At 41.4% G+C, this 11,945-nt stretch overlaps 2 protein-coding genes across 3 annotated transcripts; one reads left to right on the top strand and one right to left on the bottom strand.

Annotated features, from left to right (window-relative positions):
- Nucleotides 1–5,824: 5,824 nt before the first annotated feature.
- Nucleotides 5,825–10,102, bottom strand: LOC135650138 (protein phosphatase inhibitor 2-like). Of its 2 annotated transcripts, none has more exons than XM_065169301.1 (5): nucleotides 9,945–10,102; nucleotides 8,652–8,715; nucleotides 7,738–7,853; nucleotides 7,472–7,633; nucleotides 5,825–6,496 (listed from the first exon to the last, which is right to left on the bottom strand). In XM_065169301.1, the coding sequence occupies exons 2-5, from the start codon at nucleotides 8,654–8,656 to the stop codon at nucleotides 6,243–6,245; spliced, it is 537 nt and encodes a 178-aa protein (XP_065025373.1). In that variant the 5' UTR covers nucleotides 8,657–8,715; nucleotides 9,945–10,102; the 3' UTR covers nucleotides 5,825–6,242. The 2 variants fall into 2 exon arrangements, with proteins under 2 accessions (XP_065025373.1, XP_065025374.1); XM_065169302.1 differs by having other exon boundaries at nucleotides 7,738–7,849.
- A 222-nt stretch (nucleotides 10,103–10,324) lies between these two features.
- Nucleotides 10,325–11,023, top strand: LOC103997035 (uncharacterized). Its single transcript, XM_009418163.3, has 2 exons — nucleotides 10,325–10,783; nucleotides 10,862–11,023. The coding sequence occupies exons 1-2, from the start codon at nucleotides 10,325–10,327 to the stop codon at nucleotides 11,021–11,023; spliced, it is 621 nt and encodes a 206-aa protein (XP_009416438.2).
- The last annotated feature ends 922 nt before the right edge of the window (nucleotides 11,024–11,945 follow it).

Genomic DNA, 11,945 nt, shown 5'->3' with positions numbered 1-11,945 from the left:
TCGATCAAACGGGTCGTCGAGATTGATCGACCATAGGTCGGGATGTTGGTTGGTGTCTCTCCATTGGGATGGTTGCGCCTCGGGGGGTAGTCGCTCTCCTGCACAAAAGGTCATCGTCGGGTGGTTATCGACTTTGGCCCATCAACGAGTAAGTCAGTGCTTGGTTCTTTTTGTTTTTTGCCTCCCCCTTGGCCAGATACCGGCTTGAGATTTTTATACTACTGTAGAGGGTCGACTGTACGCGGGTTTGACGCGACGATCGATCCTCGAGGGATGAGGAGGTACCTTTACGTGGCCGTCGTCCCGGAACGCGCAGAATGACGTTATACCGCCTGAGATTTCCGGGACGGGATATACCGAGGAATGCCTTAGTACGGATCCTGGTTGGACGCGTGGGAGTGCTCCTCTTGCTGAACTAGCGATGGCGTGGCGTGACGTTGGTCGTGACGTGACCCAAAATATATCTTATCAATACCCAACGATCATAATATTAATAAAGATTCATGTTTATTCCTCGTTTCTCTTAGAAACTGTTGATGGTAAGATCTTATGAGCTCGATCATTCTCTTATCTTTTGTTGTTTGTTTTCTGACATTGACAGATTAATTAGCATCCACCACAGCCTCTTATTGGATTGATAAGGCAGGGCATGCTGTCACCACTCGACAGCAGCTCAAAGCCCGAAAGCAACACGAACGGACTATATACAGCATGCTAGCTGTTCCTGAGCGTGGAATTCCGAAGCTTCACTTCTTGACTTGGTAAGACGACCCGAGAACAGGACGAAATTGCAGTAGTGTTCATGCAGCAATGGAAAGTCAAATGATCGTCCAAACAAGCTCATGCAAGAGCTGATAGTGATCTCCTTGGCTTGGTCATCTCTCTCTCTCTCTCTCTCTCTCTCTCTCTCTCTCTCTCTCTGTTGTGCCCCCTACAATATTGTTAAGCCTCGAGAGAGAATGATGCATATGATTGCGGAAGTGAGTGCTTCTCCGAGAAGCAAGAAAGTGGGATGAGACAGGAGAAAGGCGCGGTGGATTCCTTGTGATAGTTTACCCAAAACAAAAGGTCGAAAACGGGAGATCTCGTTCTTTGTATGCTTTGGTCCACAAGGTCCATTTTTCATTCATATATCGGATCTAAAGATGCCTATCTATCTGAGCACCCCAAAGTGCTGTTCCAAGAGAATCCTGCGACGGCTCTGCTGATCCCCCCCTCACAAATGTTCTGCTCCCACGTTACCGACCTGTGCTGATATTATTCGCACGTAGTGGCGAGGCATATATGCCCACTTCCGTTGCTGCTTATTATGATCACAGGAAATCCCTGTCCATTGCATTGTGTGCATGGCCACAGCAAAAGAAGGAATACGTAGGTGGAGACGTAAAAGCTTTCCTTGGCGGCGAAGGCAGTACGATCCGGTGAGTAAGAAAGAAGGAAACGACGGGCATTTCTATATGTGCATGCATGGGAGGGACATGCACGAGTGCTACTTTAAAAAGGGCGCAAAGTTGGCGCAGCGATGCGCTCTACTTTGCCTCGAAAACTCTGATTCCCTCCTCGAAGCCTTTTCTCATCGACGCTAACGAGAGAGACGGTGGAAAAGGGCTTATGGGTGTCGTGCATCCCCATCTTTCCAAAAGCTCAAAGTGTTTGTTGTCCCCCTCGGAGTGCAGATTTAAGTAGTGTTTTTAGCTGTTAAATAGGATGCTTCATTCCACTGACTGTTCGAGCCACAATGATTGATGGCTCATTGCCGCCGGGCCACTGCAGTCTATGATAGCAAAAGATGCTTCACCCCAAAAGCGGCTTTAGCTTGCCTACCGAGGATGAGCTCCATGCCTTTGTCATCTTGTTCTTGCACAGAAAACGCTCGGTGGTTTGTCTTCTTTAATGTCCACACAGTGCAGCAATCAGGTTGGATCTGATATCAAATAAATTTTCCTCTTCGATAAAGCTTCTTCAACAATCTTCTTCTTTCTATTTCATTTCTATCATGGTATCAGAGTAGTGAGAAAAGCGAAGCTTCGCCCCCGTCTCCGACAAGCGACTAACGTCGCTGCAGCCACAGTCACATTCCTAAGAGGCTCCGCGATCAATCCTCATCTTCCTCACCGCGGTAGTCTTCGTTGATCTGCCAACAATTGGTGGACTTGAGGAGAATAAAGGAAACGTCTGTGCCCTCAATAGTGCCAGGACTCAACGGTCCGGTGCGCTCTCCTTCGCGTATACGTATAGTCACGCCACGCACAGCACCGTATGGATCGCCGCTGCGTGCACAAACTCAAGCAACCGTAGTCACCCACCTCTCACCTCCTTGATACTACTGTAGCATCACTGCAACTGTTGCAGCTTACTCCTCTGCTGTGGTTTCTTCCTCTGCTACAACATTGCTATAGCTTTCTTCATTGCTGTAGCTTTCTCCTCTATTGCAGTTGTTGTCGCCGTCGTAGCCACAGCAACAGTAACATCAATAGTAACTGTAGCAGCAGCAGCGATCTGTTCTTGCCCTACTCACGAAACCTCTCGCTCATAAACTATTTGCTCTGCATCGATCCAATATTAGTATTATTAACAGAAACACCATCTTACGAGGTTTGATAGCAAATAAATTTTTCTTGTTCAATAAAGCTTCTTCAACAATAATATTCTTCTTTCTATTTTTAAGCACGAGGAGAGATGTCGATTCTACCGTGCCAATCGTGTTCGAAGTTTTGACCGGCGAGAGAAGCACAGCCAGTCCCACAAAGGTAGTCTAATCCGACGGCACCTTCGACCAGCAAAAGGCTTAACTTTTAATTGACCAAACATTAATGGGAAGCTTTAGTTCAAAGCTTTTGTAGTTATGATGAGGCTTTTTAGGCCATTATTACGCATTATAACCACAATCATTGACACTGACATAAAAAGCGCACTGCTGAGAGTGACTTCATCACTAAAGTTAATCTTATTATTATTACAATTACTATTATTGTTGCTTGTAATTTGTTACGGATGAGAGTGAAAATTATTTTTTATTTGACTCTCATCCGTAACAAATTACAAGCAATAATTGTAATAATAATAACATTAACCTTAGATTAATCATGATTAATGATGAAAAAAAATTTAAAATATTCTTAGCATGGTAATTATTTTAAAGAATATATTTATTTTTTTTACAAAAATAAATGATGAAGATATGATTCGAAAAAATAGTCGATATCTTAATATTTTTTTCTGATTAAACTAATGGATAAGATCCCGAGTCTCAATGATTATTAAAATAATATCAAATTTTGTTTTAAGATTAGTCGACAAAGATCAACTAAAAGTGTATATAATTATCTAAATTTTAAGGATGTTTATTTATATTAACATATAATTTTGTAAAAAATAATGTAAGGTAACTAAGTTTGTCATGATGCACTTCAGTGTTAATTGATATCATATCATATTGTTTATGGTTGATAATAGTCCATGAAAGCATATAGGGTGATTTTTTTAATAAAATATCTATATTTTTAATTTTTTAATCTATACCCTTCAATTTACTCTATTTTTTTTAAATAGCACCTCTATTTTATAAAAATCTAAAATACCCTTAAAAAAAATTTCATCCATTTTTTTTTACCAATTTAAAATTAAACTTGTTTATAGTGTTTATATTGAGATACTGAAAATATTATAAACACTATTGAAAAAAAACACTATAAGTAACAACACATTATTTCTCATTGGTTATCGGACCCTACGACACCATATTTTTAGGCTTGTAATTGATTTAGTTGATATTAAGAGTCTATTTGAATCATTTATAATATTTTCGAGTAGGTTTTATAGTCTCTTTACTATCGTGGTCAAATAAACTATTTTTTTTTATTTTCATTTAGGTAATATAAAAATACTATTTGAATTATAGTATAATATATCAAATAAATTTTAATATATCTTGATTTCATTTGATTTATTTATAATATTTTAAAGGAAAATTTATAATTTTTTTTTATGTTGATCGAAACACCCTAATAAATACTATAACAGATAATTTTTAAATTAACAATACTAATTGAAAAAAAAATGCAAAAGAGAGGCTATCCATTGAAAAGTATTATAAATAAAATAAAATATTAAAAAAAATATATTCATGCAAAGATAACTGAGCAAACATAGGCAGCTTTTGGCGTGAGTGAGTTGAGTGCCCGACGATGTGTCGCTGAGAGAGCGAAAGCGGCTGTGGATTACGTGAACGGCAAAGCCGCTTTGGGGCAGAGGATAAAGCGGTGGCTGTTTGACGTCGAGGAGCACTACTACTACTACTACTGCAACAACAACAGCTAGACTTGCACTATGGCAATCGCCAGATGCGACGGCCAAATAATTTGGAAGACAGCGGTAGAAACATTCTTTTTTGTGTGTCGGGTGATCGTCTCTCTCAACATCTTCCAACATCAACACATGTTTTGATTTCTCCCTAAATCAAAATATATTCTATTTCTCTCCAAATCGAACATGCTTTTAACATCTTTAAGATTGGATGGTGTTATGATATCGACGTTTCAGTGGAAAGGATATAAAGGCGCCAGCATGAGGTTACGTGATGAATGTGAAATCTGAGTGAGTAGGTTCCAGTTCGGTGGGAAGGAAGTCTAGTCTCTCTCTCTCTCTCTCTCTAGATATGTCGATTGAAGTGACATCATACATGGCTACAGTGGGCCGCCACTAAGTTCGCCATGTAGCTGTTCACTGCGGCGAGGACGACGGAAGAGAGAGATGATGGCGGATCCAAACATTCACGAAGAGGATCCCCGGTGCTGGGCTTTCGGACAACAGCGTGTGTTCCGACAGCAGGACGGCAATCTTTGGACAGTACAGAGATCGATCTCGGAAGTAGCGCAGTCGACATGACATGTCGCCGCTGCCTGCCTCCCTTCCTTGTTGCTGCTGCTGGCGTTATCCACTGCTCCAAGCCACCCATGTTTCTTCGACGACGGGAATCGCTTGGCGCGCGAGGAAATGGGTGGGGGGATACGGCCACCGAATGGGCATGGTGGTGGAGCCGATGCAGTGGTGGGCTGGCAGTCGAGGTTTGATCATGAAAGGCTCCACTTTGCGAGATCTTCACTGTCCTTGGGGGGATCCTCCTTTGACTGCACTCCACCCTTTTCAGTTGTCGTCAACGTTTGGACGCCCTGCTGCTGCGTGCATTGGTTCTGTCGGGAGATTTGGTGCCCCCACGGCGGTGTTGTTGTCTTGCCCACCGCCGTGGACACGAGCGCGTTGATGATGACGGTCTCTAAGTCAGTCGTCTCGAGGGCACAACTCGTAGCGAAGCTTCTTCATCCGTGGGAAAAGGAGAATAGAGAACTCACTCATACGTAGGTTGGAAGGGTTGGGCAATGGATTACGCATCTGACAAACTCTTTTTGAGTATAAAAACTCCACACTTGACATCCAAATCGACAGAAAAAGATAAAACCAAATATAACAACACGGCAGCGTAAATCCAAATAGAAAGCATCCTTCAAATATTTTCTGCCTGCAGAGAATACGATCAAGAATGACCGACCACAAAAAGATACACTTGTTAAGTTAGATCCATCAACCGCTTAAAGTGACTGATGTGTCCCACGAAGCCCAATTTCGATTTCTAGTGTTGCAGCCCATCCACCAGCCAACCAAGCAACATACACCAAAAGCAAATGTCACCAATATCAGATGGGACTTCCTGCAATGTGACACCAGTTTCATTTATTGTGCTGTAATCCTGCCAACATATTGCTCTGGAAAAAAAAAATTCTGCTCGGAAACAAAGATAATAGAGGAATCCTGCACCATTAACCACTGGAAAGAAAACAATTTATTTTCCTGTTACCCTTCCGACTTATAATCTGGAATCTTAAAGCTGAAAGCTGCTCAGAAACGAATACACTTTGTAGTTCTATAGCACTGATGAAAAGCACATAAAAAGTTCACAACGGAATTCTGAAGCTCTCAAAAACACTATCAGGAACAGAAAGATACTAAATGAGATAAGCATCTGAGAATAAATGGACCAACTACTGATGGATATATTACATACAGAAGTTGTGAAAAGAGACTAAAGCTATTTTACTCGAGCTATTGCTGTGGGAAGGAAGCTAGAGAATCGACCATGTTATACTCGAATTTGGAGAACCGCAAGGAGTCGTGGTTGGTACTTTTTCCCATTTCAGCAGAAGCAATAAAAAGGCCCGTTTGCGACTGTTAAACAGTGGGCTGCATCACACAGGGGATGCAGTTCCATTGTTTGGCTTGTTTGCCATGGAATTTGGAATTTCACAGGAGTTAGATGCCTTCACTCCATTCAGAGTTGAGTTGCCTCTCTCTCTGCTGTTTAGCTGGCTACTGTTGCCTTCGCCATCCTCATCAACTACAAGTGATCCCACTCGCAAGAGTTTTTTGACCTTATGGAATTCATCATAATGAGCTTTCCGGTGCTCCTTGAAACTTAACCTTGCAACATCCTCTTCAGAATCTAAATACACACATTAAACAATTTTGGTTAGACATAATTGTTGTCTATAATAATAAACATAAACTAAAGACAAACAACTGAGTTAGATAAGATAAGCAAAACACACACACTACTAAAACATATAACCACATACAAAAGCATGTCCAGGTGTAACAACATTCAGAGGTACGTCCAAACACCATTTCACTGATTCAGCATCAGAAATGTTTACCATGCATGCGTGACCAAACAGTAACAATGAAAAGCCTCAAAAGAACCAAGAGACATTCTCTTTGAATGTATCCATCTCCAGATTAGTCGGTGCAAACCTTTCCAGATACAAGTTAATGGCTTTGCAAGCTTTTGGTTGCAAGCGAATAGTAACACAAATTTTAACTACAAGTACAAACTGAGCTTTTCAGACCTCTAATGTAAAATATAGTGGGCAGCTAGCAAAGAATGAAGACATGGGTGGCTTCATTGGCTCAATCATTTAAGAGACTTACAGTTACCCGGTTAATTCAGGAAGCTTAATTTGTGTGGAACAAGCTTCGACACAGAAACCATTATAAATATAACAAATTCTTATAGCAGAACTTTATACAACCAAAAAGCTAGCATGCATACATCAAGTAAAACTGAAAAAACACTGACAACAGTACATTTGGAATTTATATTCATCATTTTTTTTATTTTTTAACAAAATATTTGAACGGTTGATTGACTTATATGCATCAGCTTCATTTTCCAGAAATTATGTGCATCTGATTTCTCCCTTCCCATCACTTAGTCCACACACCCACCAGTGCAAAATTTCATTTTCACCATTTAGTACTATCAAAATTTTAAATATAGGTGGCAGAGGATGCAAATGTACACCTGACTTTGCAGTGTATAAGTTGATTTGCAAACAAAAAGAAAAGGACGAAAGAAAGAAAGGAAAAACAAGTAAATTGCCGACTAGATAGAAGCAGTAAGTAAGAAGCAACAGGCAACCATCATCTTGCTCCATGGCATCAGTTTCATCTTCAGAAGATGTCCAACCCCCATTGGAACTTTTGCTTGAAGAAGCCACATCATTCAAAGCGGTTATTAGGGCTTCTGCATGAGCAGAATTATCCAAGCATGCATCAAAAGTACGTCTTGGTGACAGAGAACCTACAAGTCAAAACATTCCACTAGGTTTACTCTTTTTCCAAAATTAACACAACATAAGATGAAACATAATGGATCCATATGGATGAATTAGAACTTTCACATACCGTCGTCATCAATCATAGGGTGATAAGGTGTCTTAGGCTCCGTTATCTTTTGCCTCACTGGTTTATTTTCTTCAATCTCAACCAAGTTTGCTTCATTCCATCTAACTCGACCCTTTCTAAGAAAAAAAACCATGAAACCAACAAGCTGGTCATATGTCGGATACACGTCATTGACCATATACCCAAAGGGACTGAAACATATACTCTTCAAGAGAACCATGTGTATCTACAGATAATATATGGGGAAAAGGAGGACCAAAAAAAACAAAGACAAAATGAGTTGTAAACACAACTGATAAAAGTTTGCCTGCTTGTTTATGATATTGTCTTCCAACTAATTTTCCTTTTGCTATCATGTATAATTTTTCTGTTGTGTTGCATTTAAAAGAGCTAGAAAAACAAAGGTAAAAAAAAAAACAATATAAACAGGAAAGAAGAAAACAATAAATAGTGTGGATCAATCTTCGGTTCCTTTCAAGAAGCAAGCCATCTGGAGAAAAAAAAAAACATATCCAAGCACTTTGAAATATGGCAACAATGAGAGGAAAAAAGGGCAAAATGAAAAATTATGCAACCTTGCTGAACCGCATGGAAATAAAAACCAAAAACAATTCCATACAGAAAAAAAAGCCTCTGTTAAAAAGATAAGTTCTGTGAGATCTTTCTCTCTAAGTCTTGACCTCCAACAGGACCTTTCAAGCCTTTTCTTTGTGAGCTATAAGCACAAGGCCAGCTGCATTATTATCCCCATCAGAACTAAAGTTGCATTCTTCATGCTATATTTTACAGCCGACTTCTATAAGTATTTGGTGTGCGAACAGTACAAACATCACATACATGATGCATCAATAGATGGCATAAGACTACACACTGCAATGGGTTCATACAGTAATAAGTAAGCTAATATTACTAACCTCATACTTTGTAGAAACAATCTTCTTAACCAACCAGAAATCTCAGGTTACTCTTAAAACCAACCTACAAGTAGGGAAACCTCAACAGTTAAAAATGATAACCACTGATATTAATAATCCATAAGACATGTAAAAACAAAAAAAGGTAATATGGAAGGTTTTTGACATTTCATGCATGGGAATTTAAAGTATTTGTAGGTAAACAAGAAAATATATAGAAACCCCAGCACAAAAACTTCGAAAAAGAAAAAACAAAGAAACTTCTCAAGTAACCAAGAGAGGCCACCATATGGTAGCACATGAATGAAGGATGTTTACAACAGTAACATGAATCAGATTAAGCAACATTCGACAAAAACAAATGTTACTAAGACAGCACAAAATGTGTCGCAACAGGTTTCACCGGTGCCGGTCATGTCTGCATGAACGTTACCATTTTACAACTCCAGAATCCATCTAATGGCATCATCAACCAAGGATTGCAACTTAAATATGTCATAATAAACCAAGATTTGTCTAATTGAGCAACAAATGCATATGTAGTTTCCCCAATTTAAAATAATAGTGTAAGGGCCAATCATTTGTTTGTGCAAATAAGCAACGTAGCTCAAGTAAATTGTATACAATTTATAAAAGCAAAATTTACTCCTCCGACACCAGAAAATTGAAAAGGAAACACAATACAAACTATTGAAAAATGCATAATTTATGAAAAAAAAATCACCTCCAATACATGCTTGATGACAAAGAATCCAGGTGTTTGCTAAAACTCACCGTTCTAACAAGATGCACGCATCTGCACTATCGTTTGCTTCTAGTTACAAATATTGCGATGGGACTTATTAAGTTAACACAGTTAAAGCAGCGAACAATTGCACAGAAACACTTATATTTTGCATGAACAATCGCAAACTTAGATATCAGCCTAATCGACCCAAAGAAACGAACCGCAGTATCAAGAAATTCAATTGTAGCAGGGGATGCATAACATTGGACCCCTATATTTCTTTTAGGGTTACGGTCAAACAAAACAGTGAAGCGATGAAAAGATCCATCCTTTGATCAGTGCAAAAGTTAGGGTTTCTCTTCGGCTCCAGTTAGAAGGTCGATCGTAACGGCAGCGATGAGATGGTCGAACACCACCGATGGAGGGTTGCGCTTATTTTCCCTCCGCTACTAAAAGCGCCGCAGCGATCATGCGACGGGCGGCAGGAAGCGAGGGTAAAGAAAGAGAATGGGAAAAGACAGGGAGAATGGAGAGGACAAAAGACAAGCAGAGGAGACGAGGAGTACCAGCGGACGGTGGCGCAGGGGAGAGGAGAAAAGGAGGGCCGGAGGCCGTGGTGCGCGATACGAGGCCGCGGCGGCCGATGGCGTCGACGGACGTGTCGTCGCGGCTATTTCCACCGAATAAATACGAGCGCACTAGACGACCAAATCAGATCAAGTGGTTCGCGTGGCGTCACGAGGTATTTATACTTATTATTAGTCTATTCGGAAGCACGGTGCTTAAACCCGACCCACTGTGTGACCCTTTATCGGGTTTAAACCCGACCCAACAGAAGCCCACGTTTTCTTAGCCGCGAAGATTTCGACTCCGATTTCCTCGTCTCTGCAGCTTCATGCGGTGTCCCCTTCGTCCCGGTAAGCGAGGGTCACGCCGACCGCCTTCTATGGCGGCGCCTCGTCCACTCGCCCTCTTCCTCGTCGTCCTCCTCCTTACTTCGCTGCCACCTGCGGCTGAAGGCTTGCGGCTCAGCCAGTGGGGCACGCTCGTCTCCTTGTCCCACTCCCTCCTCACCCGGGTCGCCAACGCCCGCGCCGCTCGGGACGACCTCGCCGGCGCAGACCGCGTCCGGAAGATCGCTGACAAGCTCAGCCTCCTTGGAGGTTCCGGAGGCGGGATCTGGTCCCTAGGACGGGACTTCGCCTGGAACTACGCCTGGCGAGGCGGAGGGGTCCCGACGGCAGAAATTTCCCGCGCCACCTCCCGTCTCCTTGAGGCTCTGGCGGAGGCGAGTCGGATCGAATCCGCCGCAGAACGGAGCAGGTGGGCGCTTCGCAACTACCGGCATCTCGTCGATCTCGCTGACTCCCTGTTCAAAAGCCTTCTCCGCACCTTCTCGCGATCGGTAAGCTCTTGTTAGGGTCAAATTTCCCGGTCTAGGGTTTGGAATTTCGATAAAGGTATGACATTGATCCTGTTTCAGGGGCCATTGAGGGAGATGGTGTTGGCAGTGCAGAGGGAGGTGGCCGACGGGGAGCTGCTCAAGGACTGTTTGGAGATTGTCGCTGTGGACCTGGAGGGCTTGATTCGAATAGTTAGAGATGCATTCTTATCCTCCTCCAATGTAGACGAAGGGGAGCTCTAAAGCTTAAAAATTTGCATCACGGTAATTTGAGTTCTCCCTTCAATTGCATCTTTGTTGAATCTGCGCATCTGTACCTTTCTTTTTTGCTTTTGATTGTCTTGGCTTAACTAATGTTTATCCTACAAATGATCCAAATCCTTGTGCTAAGTAGGACATCGTATAGCAGAAATCAGTATGGTTCACACTGATGAGATCATTTTGGGCTACTGAAATCTGTGAAAGCCTTCAAAATATTGGTTATATAAAAGAATGCAATTCCCGTTTTCTTAGTGCAATTCATAATTTCTTGATTTAGTGTCTGATAGATAGTGAACCATCTGAACCATATGACTTGTTTAGTAAGAAGATCTAAACTCTGTAAAATTTTCTAGCAACTAATGAACCATCTGAACATGGAGTATAGGAGAACATAGTAAGTGTAGCTTGAGCCTTGAGGTGGGATGGTGTTCTGGAGTAACCCTTTTACTCCAATATGATTCAGTATTAAGTCAACTTCTTGGTTAAATTTCTGATGACAATATTTACGGTGAAGTAGAGAACAGATCTGGTGCTCCACAGGAACGAATGCACGAAGATGCACCTACATGATATACTCCAACTTGTATGAAGATGCACCTTCTTGAATATGCATGAAGATTCATGTTTAGAAGTTTTGCTACAATGGCCATGGTTTCTCTGCACATTGTGGAGGGCTGATATGTTTTTAATGCTAATGGTTGAAGTAGACGATTTCATTAATCATGTTTCGAGGAGGTCAAGTCTTGTTGGTCGATTTTGGGACATACGTGATAAATGATTTTGAGTACTGGGAACAGAAGCTACAGCAGCAGTATTGAGTGTTACGAGGACAACCAGAGCAAGAAAGTTGGAATTATGGTTGACCCCTTGAAACAATAATAAGGTGATGTACTGAGTGTGGAGT

This window comes from Musa acuminata, chromosome BXJ3-9 (assembly GCF_036884655.1).
Source record: "Musa acuminata AAA Group cultivar baxijiao chromosome BXJ3-9, Cavendish_Baxijiao_AAA, whole genome shotgun sequence".
Lineage (NCBI taxonomy): Eukaryota > Viridiplantae > Streptophyta > Magnoliopsida > Zingiberales > Musaceae > Musa > Musa acuminata.
The sequence above is the reverse complement of the archived record's forward strand: the minus strand, read 5'-3'. Positions and strand labels throughout refer to the sequence as shown.